Source organism: Pan troglodytes, chromosome 11, assembly GCF_028858775.2.
Source record: "Pan troglodytes isolate AG18354 chromosome 11, NHGRI_mPanTro3-v2.0_pri, whole genome shotgun sequence".
Lineage (NCBI taxonomy): Eukaryota > Metazoa > Chordata > Mammalia > Primates > Hominidae > Pan > Pan troglodytes.
In genome coordinates, this window is record NC_072409.2 from 56,222,507 (window position 1) to 56,239,362 (window position 16,856).

The 16,856-nt window shown below is 36.5% G+C and overlaps 1 protein-coding gene across 14 annotated transcripts in view; it reads left to right on the forward strand.

Moving 5' to 3' along the window:
* The window catches only part of LOC107972967 (contactin-associated protein-like 3), a 234,298-nt gene that overhangs the window by 114,197 nt on the left and 103,245 nt on the right, over positions 1 to 16,856 (forward strand). For all 14 annotated transcript variants that reach the window (XM_054658177.1, XM_054658178.2, XM_054658183.2 and 11 more), the window contains exons 5-8: positions 9,794 to 9,997; positions 10,647 to 10,831; positions 12,052 to 12,195; positions 16,537 to 16,798. In XM_054658177.1, the coding sequence (XP_054514152.1) occupies positions 9,794 to 9,997; positions 10,647 to 10,831; positions 12,052 to 12,195; positions 16,537 to 16,798 (795 nt within the window). The remainder of the gene's footprint in view (positions 1 to 9,793; positions 9,998 to 10,646; positions 10,832 to 12,051; positions 12,196 to 16,536; positions 16,799 to 16,856) is intronic.

Consider the following 16,856-nt stretch of genomic DNA (forward strand, 5'->3'; position numbering starts at 1 on the left):
ATCAAATACAGTTGAATATTAGCAGCTTCATCTGGATTAACTGAGTGCTGTACTGTTTTCTGTAGGAACAACAGACGGCAAGTGGAGGTTTCCGGTAAAACAAAACAAATAGAACAAATAGTGACTGGACAAAAGCAAATTTTATTTTCTCCCTTCCAAAATTTTACCTGTCCTTGATTAGAATTTGAGACATGGGAAATTTTCATAACTCCTGAGATGGTCCAAGTTTGTATTTCTTCATTGGTGTTCTAATGAAGTTAGAACTACCTACCTCTGTAAAGTTCCTTTAATTGTTTTATCACTTTTATATATACACGCTGTGCTAGTTTGCATCACTGGCACCAATTCTGCACCTATTCCTTGCCAGTACCTGTGAGTGGCGTATGCTTCCCTGCCCCCTGATTTTTGAGCCAGCCAGTGACTTCCTTTGGCTAGTGGTAGGCAGAGTCAACTCTACAGTGTACCTACTGTCCTCCTTTGTGTCTACCATTAATAAGCATACCTGAACTATGAATTCCAGTAAAATGAAAAGAGATACATGCTTTACATATTTTGAAGCTGTTTCATTAAATGCATATAGATTGGGAATTGTTTTATCTCCCTTAAAGTTGATTTTTTGTAATTATGAAATATCCTTGTTTATTTCTAATAATGCCTCCTGCATGTAAGTCTGCATTCTCTGATGATAGTACTGTATAGCTATGCCGGATTTCTTCTGATTAATGTTTTCATGGAATAACTTTTTCCATTCTTTACTTTCAAACTTTTTGTCTTCATATGTAAGGACTCTTTCTTTATTATTTAAACTGAATCTGGAAATCATTGAGTTTTAGTTGGTATATTTAGTCCACTTATATTAAATGTAATTACTGACATATGTGAAATTGTAGCTGACATGTTACTCTCTGTTTTATATTTGGTTCACTTGTTTTATACTCCTTTTTCTCTCCTCTTCTTTTGGGTTAATCAAGTTTAATTTTTCCAGTTTTTCCACTATTGTTTGCTGTTCTAATTTTGTTCCCCCAGGTACTTGAGCTACTACTTTTATCACTTTCCAAACAATACTAGGATGTAAGTACAACTTATGTTAGTTTAGTTAAACTCTTCCCACCATGTGTGCTATGTTGACACATTTTAGTTTCATACATACATGTGTATATGTGTACATATATTTTTAATCACAAAATTTAATGTAATTTTGTTTGCAATCAGTATTCACTTGAATTTACTCACATATTTACTTTCTCTGCATTTTCATGCTCTTTCTGAATCAAATTCTTTCAGCTAGAAAGACTCCTTTTAATATTTGTCTTAGTCCAGTTCTACTGGTAATAAATTGTCATATAGCTTTTGTTTGCTTGAAAATTGTCTTTATTTTATGTGAACTTCTGAAGGCTGTTTCAGCTTGCTGGAGAATACGGTCTGTAGTTATTTTCTTTCGGCCTTTTAAAGATGGCATTCTATTGTTTTCATGATGTTTATTAAGAAATCAATAGGTAATTGATTTTTATCCTATAAGGGAAATGTGTATTTTTCTTCTGGTTACTTTTGAGAATTTATTCTTTGTCTTTGATTTTCAGCAGTTTTGCCTTGATGTGGCTATTTTAGTTTTCATTGAATTTGTCCTCTTTGGATTTCACTAAATTTCTTTTTTCTATGCATTGATTATTAGATTGGGTAATTCTTCACTGTTACTTCTTCAAAATATTGCCTCTGTCTCGCATTTCCTTTCCTCCTTTCTGAGACTCCGATTACATCTGTCTGAGATGTTTGTATCTTATTTTCTTTCTTTGTCTCTCTCTTTCTCCCTCCTCCTGCTTCTCTCTCTCCCTCTCCTCTTTCATCTTTTCTTTCTATTTATGCTGCAGTCTAGACATTGTGTACTGCTTTATCTTCTATACTACTAATCAGATCTTCTGCTGTGACCAATCTGTTGTTCAATATGCCAGTGAGCTATTAATTTTAGTTATTGCGATTTTCAGTTTGGGAATTTCTGTTCATGTATCCTAGTGAAACTCCTTATCTTGCTCTCTATTTTCCTGGAAATATTAATTACAGTTATTTTAAAGATTTTTCGTTAACTTCAATATCTGGATTATCTCTTGATCTTTTCCATTGTCTGGTTTTTGTTTCCGTTTTGATGTCTGATAATTTTGGCTGAATTCTGGACATGTTGGACAGAAATTTGTAGAGGCTAGAGAAGACAAAGTGATCCCCCAGTGAATCCCCACCACAGCCTCTGATAGGCTTCTAGATTAGGCACAGATGTTAATTCAAATCAGCATTTAACTGACTCAGTGCAGCGTCTCAGTCCCCATGAGGCCTAGTTGATATCTTATATCTGGAGTACAATGCTTCACTAGTCCCAACTGAGATTTGAAGGCCTTTGCCAAAACATTTTTTGGAAAATCTCTGAATTCTGCCATCTGACTCCTAATTGTGATGAGTCTACAGAGACCCCTGCTTCGTGACCCAGCCTCATAGCTGTCCTGTCACTTTCTGCTTGGCCACCTTGTCTCTTGCCCATTGCTCCTTGGGAGTTGACCAGTGCTTCAAGGGTAAAAGCAGAAAGAGTGTTCTGAGCTTGTCTTCTAAGATCTTTACATTCTTGAGTCCTGGCAGTCATAGTAGATCTTTAAAACTTTCAAGAAGATTATTTAAACTTTACTTGGTACACATTTTCTACTTGTCCTTGGTAGGAAGTGTAGTCTTCTGAATGTTTGCTTGTCATAACTGAAAATATAACTAACTGAATTTCTTTTAATGCCATGGGAAATGTATTGAAGAAAACAAAGTGTATATAATTTTTTCATATAATAATGTGTTTATAATACAATCTACTTAATATTTTGGAAAATTATTTTTCTGTAAAACACTGAAGTGCTAATTAAATTTCAATAAATATTTTTTTAAAATAAATAAAGCCGGTCACAGTGGCTCATGCCTGTAATCCCAGGACTTTAGGAGGCCAAGGCAGGCAGATTACTTGATTGCCCAGCCTGGGCAACACAGCAAAACTCCATCTCTACAAAAAATACAAAAATTATCTGGACATGGTGGTGTGTGCCTGTAGTCCCAGCTACTCAGTAGGCTGAGGTGTGAGGATCGCTTGATCCCAGTGAGGTCAAGGCTGCAGTGAGCCAAGATCATGCCACTGTACTCCAGCCTGCGTGGCAGAGTGAGACCCTGTCTCAAAAAAAATAAAAATTTGTAATAAAAAAGTAAAATAAATAGAAACTCAAAATAAGATGAAAAAGTAAATCCATGTCCATCAGACTTAAGTAAGTTGAAGAATTGGAATGTGAACCTACTCACAGAGGATTCCAGACTCTGTGCAATCAACTATCTTTACCAGGAAATGGGAGAAGGAGAAAAGAGAGAGGAAAGAAAAGAAATAGAGAGGAAAGATCATGCATGAAAATTAAAGATAGAGATCAAGGCCTTTACTGAGAATGCAGAACCAAGGCCTGTTTTCCCTAAGTTCCTCTTATTATGCCCAGAAGGAAAGAAAATATGTGAGTGAATAAAGGCAAATATTTCCTAGGAAAGCTTTGTGTATTCATCGATTGCAGGATTCAATATTCTTATCATCCTCCCCGAATTGATCTACAGAATCCCAATACATCTATTCTAACTTATTATTATATTAAAATGAATCATCACTAGTCTTTAGAGAAATAAAATCACAATGAGAAACCACTATACACCTAGCAGAAAGGCTAAAATTAAAAAGGGTGGAAACACCAAGTGTTTGGCAAAGATATGGAATTCTCATACATTGCTGGTGGGAAATGTGAAAATGATACTATCACTTTGGAAAACAATTTGGCATTCTTCTAAGCTAAATATACACTTAATATATAGCTCAGCAATTCCACTCCCATGTATTTACCCAGCAGAAATGAATGCATATGTCAACATAAAGATGTATGTGTGAATGTTCCTAGCAGCTTTATTTATAAGAGTTTAAACCTGGAAACAGTTCAAATGTCTATCAGCAGGTAAATGGATAAACAAGTTGTCAAACAGTTGAATACCCCAAGCAATAAGAAAGAACAGACTGTTGATATATGCAACAGCATGCATGTATCTCAAAAATGTTACACTTAGCAAGGAACTCAGACACAAAAGAACACATACACGATACAATTTTATGAAATTTTGGAACTGACAAAACTAATCTGTAGTTATGGAATGTAGATCATTGGTTTCCTGGGTCTGGGTCTGGGTCTCGGTGACAGTGTTGGGAGTTTGATGCAAATGGCAATTAGTGAGTTGATATGAAATTGCCTACACCTTGATTCTTTGGCAATAACGTAGGTATATATATTTGTTAAAACTCATTGAACTATAACCTTAAATTTATTGAATATAAATTATAACTCTATGAAAATGATATTCATGTTTCCATATTGGAATTGTGGGTTTTGTTGTTGTTTTTTTGAGAGGGAGTCTCTCTCTGTTGCCCAGGCTGGAGTGCAGTGGAGCAATCCTGGCTCACTGCAACCTCTGCCTCCTGGGTTCAAGCTATTCTCCCACCTCAGCCTCCTGAGTAGCTGAGATCACAGGCATGCACCACTACACCCAGCTGATTTTTTTGTATTTTTAGTAGAAATTTTACCATGTTGCCCAGGCTGGTCTTGAACTCCTGACCTCAAATGATCCGCCTGCCTTTGCCTCCTAAAGTGCTAGGATTACAGTGTGAGCCACTGTGCCTCACCCCATATTGGAATTAATATTCAATTTATTTAGAGAGTAAACCTCTGTAATTTGCCCATTATCCCTGATAAGTCATCCTGAAGCCTTCGTGTCATCACAGCTACCTAGTTAGCTTATTAAATATGCAAACCCCTGGGTCTCAACCACAGAAATCCTGATTCCTGGTCTGGTTGAGGCTCACGTTCTAAAGTCTCCAAGTGGTCACTCCTAGTCAATCTGAGTGAAGGTGGTTGATAGAACACTTCAAGAAAATTTCTGTGGAATCGTGTTTTTTTTTTTCTTTTGTAAGACATCAGTGTTTGCACCCTATGGAATCTTGCTGTTTTCAAGCAATGTTTTCCTCTCAATGTTGATGTTTCCCCTGAAAAGGCAGTACAAGGTAGGATGGGGATGAGACATGCCTGTGCTTAGAATGACAGTGAGAAGTAGAAAAGTAGTAATGAGAAGCCAGATTTAAGAGTACATTCTGGGTGTGAAAAATGTGAAAGTAGGCCAGGCGGGGTGGCTTATACCTGTAATCCCAGCACTTTGTGAAGCTGAGGCGGGCAGATTGCTTGAGCCCAGGAATTCAAGACCAGCCTTGGCATCATAGTGAGACCCCCATCTCCAGAAAAAAAGTAAAAAATTAGCCAGGCATTGTAGTGCATGCCTATAATCCCAGCTACTTGGGAGGCTGAGGCTGGAGGATCACTTGAGCCCAGGAGTTCAAGGCTGCAGTGAGCTATGAAGGTACCACTGCACTACAGCATGGGCAACGGAGTGAGTCTCTGTTTCTAATAAAAGTAAAATGTGAAGGTAAAATATGGCGTAAGGAAATAAAGGAAATAGCAACTCAAAATTACTTATGTCTTAGCTTTTCAGAGACGTCATACTTTGCAGGAGTCTAATGCAGGTAGACTCCTTCCTTATCCTTTCTTAGAAGTCATTCTGGACCAGATGTCTGTTTACAGAAGCATCACTGTGAATGTGGCAGAAACAATCATATTTCAGGATTATATGTCCTCTTTTCCATACTGTGGGATCCTTAAAAGTAATTCATTGTCTTCTGCATTTTTATCTTTCACCTGCATATGGAAGGCTTTCAGTGAATATTAGCTGTATGAATGAGGACATAACACATTTTAGCAAAATTACTTCTGACACAGTTCTTCCTTGCATGACTAAGTTCTTTATCTGCAAGAATTCGTATTTTGGAACTTTGTGAACACATCTGTCCTTGGCTTTTCCGGTATTCTTTGAGGAAGTGTGACAAAAACATTATAATTGCACCAATAATCTTCAAGTATCATTTAAAAACTCTCGTGGTCCTCTAACACAAGAAAATGAGATAGATATATTAATACTTCTGAGTAAGATTTAGGTTACCAGTGATTGAAGTGAGTCAGCCCAGGAACAAGCTGGCTGGCAGAGAAGGAGCTGTGTAAGTGTGGATAAATGGTTGTAAATCTCTTTTTCCTGGTGGAAACTGAAGATTTCCTAGGTCCTTCAAAAATTAAATCTGCTATCATTTTAAGCTGTCTACTTTCCTATATATCCCCTATGTGCTATTTTAAACTCATTTCCACCTCTTTTTCTGCCCAGTGCCCTGACAATAATAATGAAGCAGTCGTTCACTGAAGGTACCCCATGTACCCAGCACTGTTGTAAAAGTACAAATACTAACTCATTTAACCCTCACAACGACCTTGTGAGAGAGGAGTGTATGTGTTCTCACTTCACTTATGAGTAGACTGAGGCAGAGAGAGGCTATGTAACTTATCCAGGATGGAGTCAGGATTCAAGCCCACGCAGTATATACTCTAGTGTACTAGAAAATGTGGCTCCTGATCTAATGGTGACAGACTAACGTGTCAGGGGTCCACATTGCTAATACTGATCGAGATTCAGCAATCAAAACTATAATCTTAATTAATAAAGCTAATAATTATAAACTAAATTCATATAAAATTAGAAAAGCACTTCCTGCTTTAAACCACAAGCTAAGTTTTCTTTATTCATTTTGGATAGCAAGGCTTTCATTCTGAAAACTTTGAAGAACGTTGGATTTTATCGTAAACATAATAAGTGACATTAATTTTCCAGTATCCCACTACATTTCCTATTTATATAATTGAATTTCATACAAAGGATTTTTTCCAACAGATTTCTGAGAAAAGATTATATTAAATGTGTTACTGGAATTATTTTATTTTAGTGTATTATTCAAATATATATTGTAGGGGAATATTTGCATTGATTATGGCTAGGTAGAACTGTTTTTTTCTTGAAATGGGGTCTTGCTGTGTTGCCCAGGCTGGGGTGCAGTGACACAAGCACTGCTCACTGCAGCCTCCACCTCCCGAGCTCAAGCGATCCTCCCACCTCCCCCTTCCAAGTAGCTGGGAATATAAGCAAGTGCGACCAGTCTTGCCATGCTGCCCAGGCTGGTCTCGAACTCTTGGGCCCAAGTGATCTGCCCGCGTCAGCCTCCCAAAGGGCTGGGATTACAAGCATGAGCCACTGCACCTGACCAGCTGGGAGAACTTTTCTTTGCTCTTGCAAGTGTTTTAAAATGCTAAAAGTATGACTTTTGTGGACAAGTGAGAAGAGAGTTTACCTTTTAGCATTACTTCTAAAGACCAAGACTTGAAATTTTGCTTCTCCAGTGGGAGGATCTTATTCAAGAGGGACTACATGGGAGTTGTCCCTCTCCAGTGCTGATCTTGGTGGGCTCATTACTGTTGACTTATTGAACTCAATGCTTTCCATCCCAAACATCATTTTTTGTTTCATATTTTTATGTATTGACTTCATAAATCATAGAATATTTTATGATTTTTAGAAAGTTTGGATTTACAATTCATTAATCTGCTTTTATTTTAAAATATGCATAATGAGCTATAAGTATATTCTTAAATTTCTAGATACAAGCACTAGCGATTACAATAAAGAAAAAATCAAGGTATTAGCTAAAGAACAAAAGAGTTTCAAGGTCATTGCTTTATGTCTCTTTTACTTGATAAGTTTTTTACTATTCTGTTTGCCTGAGGGAAACATTCCAGGAACTGTACTTCACATGCCTTAGAAGATCAATACTGCTGTTGGAGAGTAATAGTAAACATAGAATGAGAAAAAGAAATGTATAGGTTGCAATAATCCAGAAAAAACCTTTTCGGGAAGAAAACTTTGTTAGTCAACTAAAAAAAAAAAAATAGCTCAAATATTAGCATTTTCTTTAAGCAACAAATAAAGACATGATTATAAGTATAAGGGCAGTGCTAAAAATGTGAAAGTCTGTAGTCAATCTTTTTCAAGTTTCCCTTAGTTCATGGCCAGGGAATAATAATCTTAGATGTCTTCATTTACATTTGACAGAGAGTTTTGTTTTTATCATGAACACATAATAAGTTATGTAACAAGGAATAATTGTTTAATTTAGACATATTTTACTCAGAATGTGTTTATTCATCATGCACTTGATACATTAATTCCTTGTAAGTACATTAACCCAATGTGAGAAAATCAAACTTCTAAATTTTAAAATGATACATAAAATGGAGAACTTTTGAAGTGCAGTTTATTATATGTATTTCAGATACTGTGAATGAAATGGATAGCCATGCAAAAAGTACTAGTAATATTTTTGTGAAATTAAATATAATTAAACAATGCCATCTTATTGGCTTGAATGACATCAGCTCGTCAGCTTCAAATAGTTTCATATTTCACTAGGTTTTCATGCATCTTCATTTATTAAATAAATATATTTTTCAAAGGACAATTGCTTATTTTTCTTTTTACTTTTAAAAAGAAGAGATTTTCTGGGTAATATTAATTTCTTCATGTGATTTTGACAAATATTATCAAATATTATTTTATATTACTGATAAAATGAAACAACTTGTTTTTTGATGAGCTGAACATATGTGACATTTATAGTGAATTTATAAGACCCTGACAGAGTGCTGAGAGAGTGTGGCAGCATTGGAGTTCTGACAAGCTACAGCAGGAAGAACCAAAACAGAGGTGTTAAGGCCATGCTCTCTCAACAAAGCATCCAAGAAAACAAAACCTCTGTGCCTTTGTCAGTCAGGGCTCTCCAGAGAAACAGAACCAATAGGATGTCTGTGTGCCTCTGTGTGTGTGTGTGTGTGTGTGTGTGTGTGTGTAGAGAGAGAGAGAGTTTTAAGGAATTGGCTTACCTGATTGTAAGGACTGGCAAGTCCTAGGTAAGAGGTGATATTGCAGCTGGAGTCCAGAGGTTGTCTGGAGGCAAAATTCCTTCTTTCCTAGAGAACTTCAGTTTTCTTTCTTTCTCTTACAGCCTTCAACTGATTGGATGAGGCCCACCCATGTTATAGAGTTTAACCTGCTTTACTCAATGTTTACTGATTTAATATTGATTACCTCTAAAAAATACCTGCACTGCAACATCAAGACTAGTGTTTGACCAAAAGCTGTTTACCATGGCCTAGCCAAGTTGACACATTGCAGTGCCCATTAGCAGTACCATTAGCCGAGGGTTGAGAAAAATATTACATGTCAGCTCATTTAAAATACATTTATTACATGTCTAAAGCAGTATTTAATAAGTATGATATGTGTTTCTGTATCTTTACAGACAAAATCTTTAGTAAAGTAGGTAGATGTGTAAGAATCAAGAGAAGCCAAAGCTACTGGGAATGAACAAAGGTATTTAAATTGAGTGACACTGATATTTAATATAAGAATGACCTTAAAATAAATAATTTATGTAGTGAAATATGACTTCTTTCCTGATTGTTTTTAATCAAACAGAATGAGAAGAAATGGGCTGCTCTAAAGATAAGAGCCATTGGGAGTAGATTAATAAAAGCATTTCTAGATGATGAAGTTTGAGAAAATGTTAGAAAAATCTAACAGTGGGTATTACATATATCAACTCATGATGCCACCAGAAAATATATTATTGTCAGTTGTTTCCTTCAGTGAATGGCTTAGAAATACAATGTGTGTCTATGTGTGTGTGGTGTGGCATATGGATGCACACATTTTCAATGTGCTACTGTATGGCATATTTATATTTAGAATTGCTTTTTAATATCTTCTTTCCTAGAATCTGAGGTGGTTTATTTTGATGGACAAAGTGCTCTGCTGTATACACTTGATAAAAAACCTTTAAAACCAATAAGAGATGTTATTTCTTTGAAATTTAAAGCCATGCAGAGCAATGGAATTCTACTTCACAGAGAAGGACAACATGGAAATCACATTACTCTGGAATTAATTAAAGGAAAGCTTGTCTTTTTTCTTAATTCAGGTAAAAAAATACTTGAACTTTATACCAGTAGTTAAAAAAAATCTGTTTACATTTGTTGGTACTCAGTCTTTTCACAGTTAGATAAAATGACCATATAATTCATCATCTAAACCAGAACACCTTTAAGAAATAAAAAATACACAAGTGATAGTTACTCTGGGACAGTAAGTGCAAAGTAGAACTGCAATGAACAAATGTAAATGAAAGTTTAAGAGCATTACTACCAGATGCATGCAATACATATCCTAAGTATGATTTCTGTAAACAGCATATATTTTGACAAACTGTGCAAGATCACCATATGTGTGTATAATATATATGTAATATATGATTATCCATATCATAAAGACAATACATCATTATAAAATTATGAGATAATGCTGATAATGAGGTTCTAAGAAAGAAAATATTTCCAATGTAAATCCAAATGCCATGAGTAATAGAAAAAATACTAAGAAAAATTTCAACAAAGTGTAGAATTGAACTTAAAAAAAATAAAAACAGGGTAAGGTTATTGTGTTCAAGATAGGGAGAAAGTGAGAAAACAACTCTGTAAGATGGAAAGTTGGATGCAAACTGTGATGCTCAACTAAAAAAGGGAAGCTGTGATTTTGAACAGAAATAACTGTTTTTTTCCTTCTCCTTTAAGGCAATGCTAAGCTGCCTTCCACTATTGCTCCTGTGACCCTCACCCTGGGCAGCCTGCTGGACGACCAGCACTGGCATTCCGTCCTCATCGAGCTCCTCGACACGCAGGTCAACTTCACCGTGGACAAACACACTCATCATTTCCAAGCAAAGGGAGATTCCAGTTACTTGGATCTTAATTTTGAGGTTATTATAGATATATAGTTTAAATTAAATATAACCTGAAAAATAAGGTAGCTGCATAGAGAAATGCCATTTTATAGTAATTCATAACTAAGTTGACTAATAGTAATAGGTATGTCTGTCCCGGTACTATGAAACTGTTTATGCCTTCTAATAGGTCAGTTTATTATAATAGATCATCTTTTCCACCTTGAAAAGAAGTAAACAGTCAGTGTTAGGTTTAGGAAATCCACAAATGCAGAAATACCAAGGTAGCAAGCATTGTTATTAAATGTACTCATTTGAATATATTTCATTTGAAATTTCATCTGGTATATTACACTTGTTGTTTGACTATGCAGATTCCTGGGGGATTTTTTTTCTTGTCTTGGTGCAATCCTAACCAACATAGCATTATTTAGGATCACTTTGAGAAGTTAACAAGATAAACACCAATAGATTTATTAAATAACAAGAAAGTCAGATGCTCACATATGAATAATATCCTGATATTTTTTAAGTCATTAATGCTTTTTGCAACCCATTGCCCATATGTATCTAAGCTACACTGTTAAATAGCATCTATTCTTCCAGTCCTTCACAGGACACCTTAAAGTGTATGAAGGATCAGAACAAACCAGAAAAACTGTGATATTTACTGGCATAAGTGGCTTTGGCATATAATATTAAACTGAAGATCCTAGTCCTATACTGGATTATTCAGTTTTATTACTTTAATTTAACCATGTAATAGCAAAAGATAATATCTAATGCAGAGGTTGGCAAACTATGGGCATCAGGCCAAGTTTGGACATTTTTTAATTAAAAAAATACAAAGCCTGTTTTTGTTCAAAAGAGAAGGTTTTATTGGAACATATTCTCTTTCTTTATGTGTTGTCCGTGGCCACATTGGTACTTCGTGTCAGAGTTGAGTGCTGCAAAAGAGATCATATGACCCACAAAGGGTAAATTTAACTACATGGCTGAAAATTTCAACGTGGCAGAAAATGTGTGTTGACTTCTTCCTTTTAAGTTTGTTCAAAACTGTGTGGTGCCAGAAGTAAAGGTATTAACAGCTGCCATTATGATAGAACACTTCATTTGGAATAAGCAAGCATGCAAATATAAGATAATGGGAATGGATTTGTGACAATTAGTACTAGACCTATTAATTATAAATGCTTTAAACACGTACCATCAGAAAATCACTAAACAATGTTATTTATGTCATTTTTCTTTCTAAGATCAGCTTTGGGGGAATTTCGACACCCGGAAGATCGCGGGCATTCACACGTAAAAGCTTTCATGGGTGTTTAGAAAATCTTTATTATAATGGAGTGGATGTTACCGAATTAGCCAAGAAACACAAACCACAGATCCTCATGATGGTAAGGAAGCCTAATGGGAAGGAAAGAAAAAAGGACATTTTATTTTTTGCATTTAAAAATTATTCATATGAAGTCTCCATTTCATCTAATATTTTAAGAATCAGTTCTTACTTTAACAGCTGCCCATGTAATATAGTAATTTAGTTTTATTTATTTATTTATTTATTTTTTGAGACAGAGTCTCCCTCTTGTCTCCCAGGTTGGAGTGCAGCGGCGCAATCTCAGCTTACTGCAGCTTACGCCTCCCAGGTTCAAGCAATTCTCCTGCCTCAGCCTCCTGAGTAGCTGGGATTACAGGCGCCCGCCACCATGCCCAGCTAATTTTTGTACTTTTAGTAGAGACGGGGTTTCGCCATGTTGGCCAGGCTAGTCTCGAATTCCTGACCTCAGGTGATCTGCCTGCCTCGGCCTCCCAAAGTGCTGGGATTACAGGTGTGAGCCACCGGGCCTGGCCAATTTTTTTTTTTTTTTTTCTTTTTTGAGACGGAGTCTCACTCTGTCGCCCAGACTGGAGTGCTATGGCACGATCTTGGCTCACTGCAAGCTCTGCCTCCTGGGTTCACGCCATTCTCCCGCCTCAGCCTCCCGAGTACCTGGGACTACAGGTGCCCACCACCATGCCCGGCTTTTTGTATTTTTAGTAGAGACGGGGTTTCACCATGTTAGCCAGGATGGTCTCGATTTCCCAACCTCGTGATCTGCCCACCTTGGCCTCCCAAAGTGCTAGGACCACAGGCGCACTTTTTTTGTTTTTGTTTTTGTTTTTGTTTTGAGATGCAGTCTTGCTCTGTTGCTCAGGCTGGAGTGCAGCGGTACAGTCTTGGCTCACTGCAACCTCTGCCTCCTGGGTTCAAGCCATTCTCCTGCCTCAGCCTCCCGAGTAGCTGGGACTACAGGTGTGTGCCACCACACCCAGCTAATTTTTTTTAGTACAGACAGGGTTTTGCCACATTGGCCAGGCTGGTCTCAAACTCCTGACCTCAGACGATACACTCGCCTCGGCCTCCCAAAATGCTGGGATTACAGGCATGAGCCACCTTACCCAGCCTAATATAGTAATTTTTATTATGCATAAAAAGTTATAAAGTAAATATGCCTCATAGGACATCATTGTTTCATTTTTATATGAAATAAAGTAACTTTCTATTTTTACATGGAAATCAGAATTCATATGTCTCACGTGTTTTTGGTGTTGTTATCCACAGGAGACCAATCATTTTGCAATGGCAGTCCCTAATGATCTATTCCCTAATCAACTGGAAATACTTCCAAATCAGTTAATAAACTTCTTTCAATGTTTAAAGTTTGAAATATCTAAGTTGGGGTTAAAGGGAAAGCTCATGTTTAGTTGTCAGTGTATCTCAGCAGCACATCATGGGAATATTTATTTGTATTGTTGGAAACATGTTTTCTTTCCTGTTATGTGCTGGAGGAGTTGGCTCATGGGTTGCAGGACCAAAACCTGAAAATATCTCTGACTGTGTGTCACCGGACCACACAATGAATACATCACTTAGGTTAGCATGAGAAAAAGGGAAAAACAGCTGTGAAGCCCATGAACTTTCCAAGAAGGTAAAGGAGAAAAAAAAAAAAAAGTTGGATTTGAAGTCTAAGTTTTACTATGAACAGCACCCTGCTGAGATCATAAAAATGAAAAATACCATCAAGATACATGAAAAAGGAAACACCAAAGGGAAGAGTGATAACAAGGCTCCACAGAGCGCAGTTTCCTTTGACAAGATGAAAAAGAAATGAAAAGAGGAAGGAGATAAATGGAACAGCCCTCTACCTAAAGTTTCTGTCCATGGAGAAACTGACATTTAAGTGCTGCTCAACAGGAAAAAGAAAAAAGACCTGGTTATTGAAGTTGGCTTTGTTGGAGATGTGTTACTCAGATACAGATACAAAGATGGGTTTGGCCAATGGGCATCCGTGTCAAGAAGCCTGACCTAACACGTTCTGAATATTAAGCTACCTTTTATCTGCCAGTCCTTGGTGTTCAGAAGAATCCCTCCTCCTCACCCTAACTTCTATGGGGCTATTTCCAAAGACACTGTCATTGAAGTGAGGAAGAGTGAGTTGGGCCTTATGACACAAAGAGACAAGACTATTTGAGGACAATAGACACAGGTTTTCATATACATTCCATGTTATTCTGAATTACTGATGGGTTCACTGATGGAATTATTGAGTATAGCCAATAAGGAGAACCACAGTTAAGCTGGTATCTCTGGGTTCTGGATATCATCCTCAAGAAAACTATTTACTAATTACATTGAATGAGGTTATTAAAATGTGTAAGTTTCACACAAAAACAAAAAGACAATTCATTCCAAATTGTGCATATGGATATATAATGTTAATTATGGGAATTCCATTTTAAGAATTACTACAATTCTATGTGTTCTGTATAAAAACAGGCAAATAGTTGTTCCAATATATAAAAGGAAAACATTTAAAAATGTATTTTGTTGGGAAAATCAGTTGCCAGAATTCATTCAGTCAACTAACAAGCACTCCTCTGTGGCAAGAAGCCCTGCTTCTCTGTTGTAGCAGGCAGCTACCCACCTAAATGATGAGGTCAAGAAATATACAGCTGATAAAAAGATAAAAAATATGTAATAGTCCAGTGATTACATGTGTACTATGGATCAGCGCCAATTACTTGTAAGCTTTTGGTATTTAGTTCGTTACAGCAAATGTTTTCTTTTTTAAATTTTCTTCTGCAAATGTTTTCTTGTCATGAAAACTGTTTCCCATTTAGCAGAATTACAAAAATAGTCAAGAAGAAATGTTCTGATTGATGTATACAGTTAGAATGTGTATTAAAGATTATTATAAAATGATAACTGAATTATATCCATTTCTAAAGTATGTTGGGACAAAATTTTTTTAAAATGTGATTCTGTTTTGAAAATTGTTTTACCACTGGATCAGTGTGGTTCTTAAACTTGGCTTTATCTTGGAGTCACCAGAGGAGATTCAAAAGATACCTTTACCTGGCTCCACCTCCAGAGATCGGGATTTTAATTGGTCTGTATCTGGATTTTAAGAGCCCTTCTGGTGATTCGACTGTTTAGCTAGGTTTGAGAGCCACTACCCTAGATGATCTGTCCTGCTCCAGTAACATTCTTTTTCTAAAATCATTTATAGTATATTAGAAATAAATCCATGGAAATTCCAAGTAAAATCAGAATTACTGGGGTTTTTCTCTGGAACTGAAATTCCTATGTGTGAATAATGCCCAAGAATTGCTTATTCCTTTCACCAGCCAAACAAAGCAAAACAAACAAACAAACAAAAACCATTTAAAAACCTAGTAAGATGTTGACTTACCAGATATTAAAGCATACTAAAAGCTTCTATACTAGAATCAGTATGGTAGTGGATAGGAACAGAGAAGTCAGTAGAACAGTCAAGATCTCAGAAAGATCCCAGTTTATGTGCAAAGTTGTTAGTAACAAGGAATGTGGCTCAATTCAGTGGAACAGGGATGAATTATTTCTGAAATTCTGCCGGAACAAACAAGTGTCCATAAGGCAGAAAATAAGCATGATCACTATCTTATACACACTAAGAATATGTAAATTAAAGAGGATGAGAAACAAACAACAATCTTAAAGAAAATCTATGAGGTTGTATGTAGGACCTAGGGTAGAATGAAACTTTCTTAACAAAGATTGGAAACTCAGAAGCTGTAAAATACAATATAGACATAATTGACTATATAAAAACATCAATGTTTTCATGCTAAAAATACTATATGCAAACATTGTATATAACTATTAGATCTGAAAACCATTTGAAAGGCTGTCAAATATAACTTTCCAACAGCTAAAAATATGACCCATACAAATATCAAATAAGCATATGTCAAAGATTTAGTCAATTCATTAATGAGGGAACCAGTAAAATAGTAAGCTGGTTCAAAAGAGATTTTGAGGATTGTGTAGAGAAGACCAGATGTTGCTCAGGAGAAAGACTGAGTATGAAAATGTCCTGTTATTTGCTGTATCCTCAGGGCTAGCACAGGGCCTGGAAAATAGCTGGCATAGATTAAACTCCTGTTGAACTAAAATTATATTGAGACTCCTTTACTAATGCTGAGAAGTAGAGAAGTGGAGAATTTCTCACACACACACAGAAAGCCACATGGATGTCTGCCCAATTATAATAATACTTATGTTGAAAGAGAAGATAAATGTCATAGATTTCAGCTTTAGCAGGCAGACTAATCCTGGATTGATAAAAAGCCTTGTACGTCTTCGTAAAATCTGGCTTTAATTAGATAGAAGCACCACCTGTAAGGCTGCTCAATGTGCTCTTTTGTTTTATTTATAGGGAAATGTGTCCTTCTCATGTCCACAGCCACAGACTGTCCCTGTGACTTTTCTGAGCTCCAGGAGTTATCTGGCTCTGCCAGGCAACTCTGGGGAGGACAAAGTGTCTGTCACTTTTCAATTTCGAACGTGGAACAGAGCAGGACATTTGCTTTTCGGCGAACTTCGACGTGGTTCAGGGAGTTTCGTCCTCTTTCTTAAGGATGGCAAGCTCAAACTGAGTCTCTTCCAGCCGGGACAGTCACCAAGGAATGTCACAGCAGGTAAGAGTTGTATTCCCATAAACCTGACATATCCACACGGAAATCATTTGGTAATTAG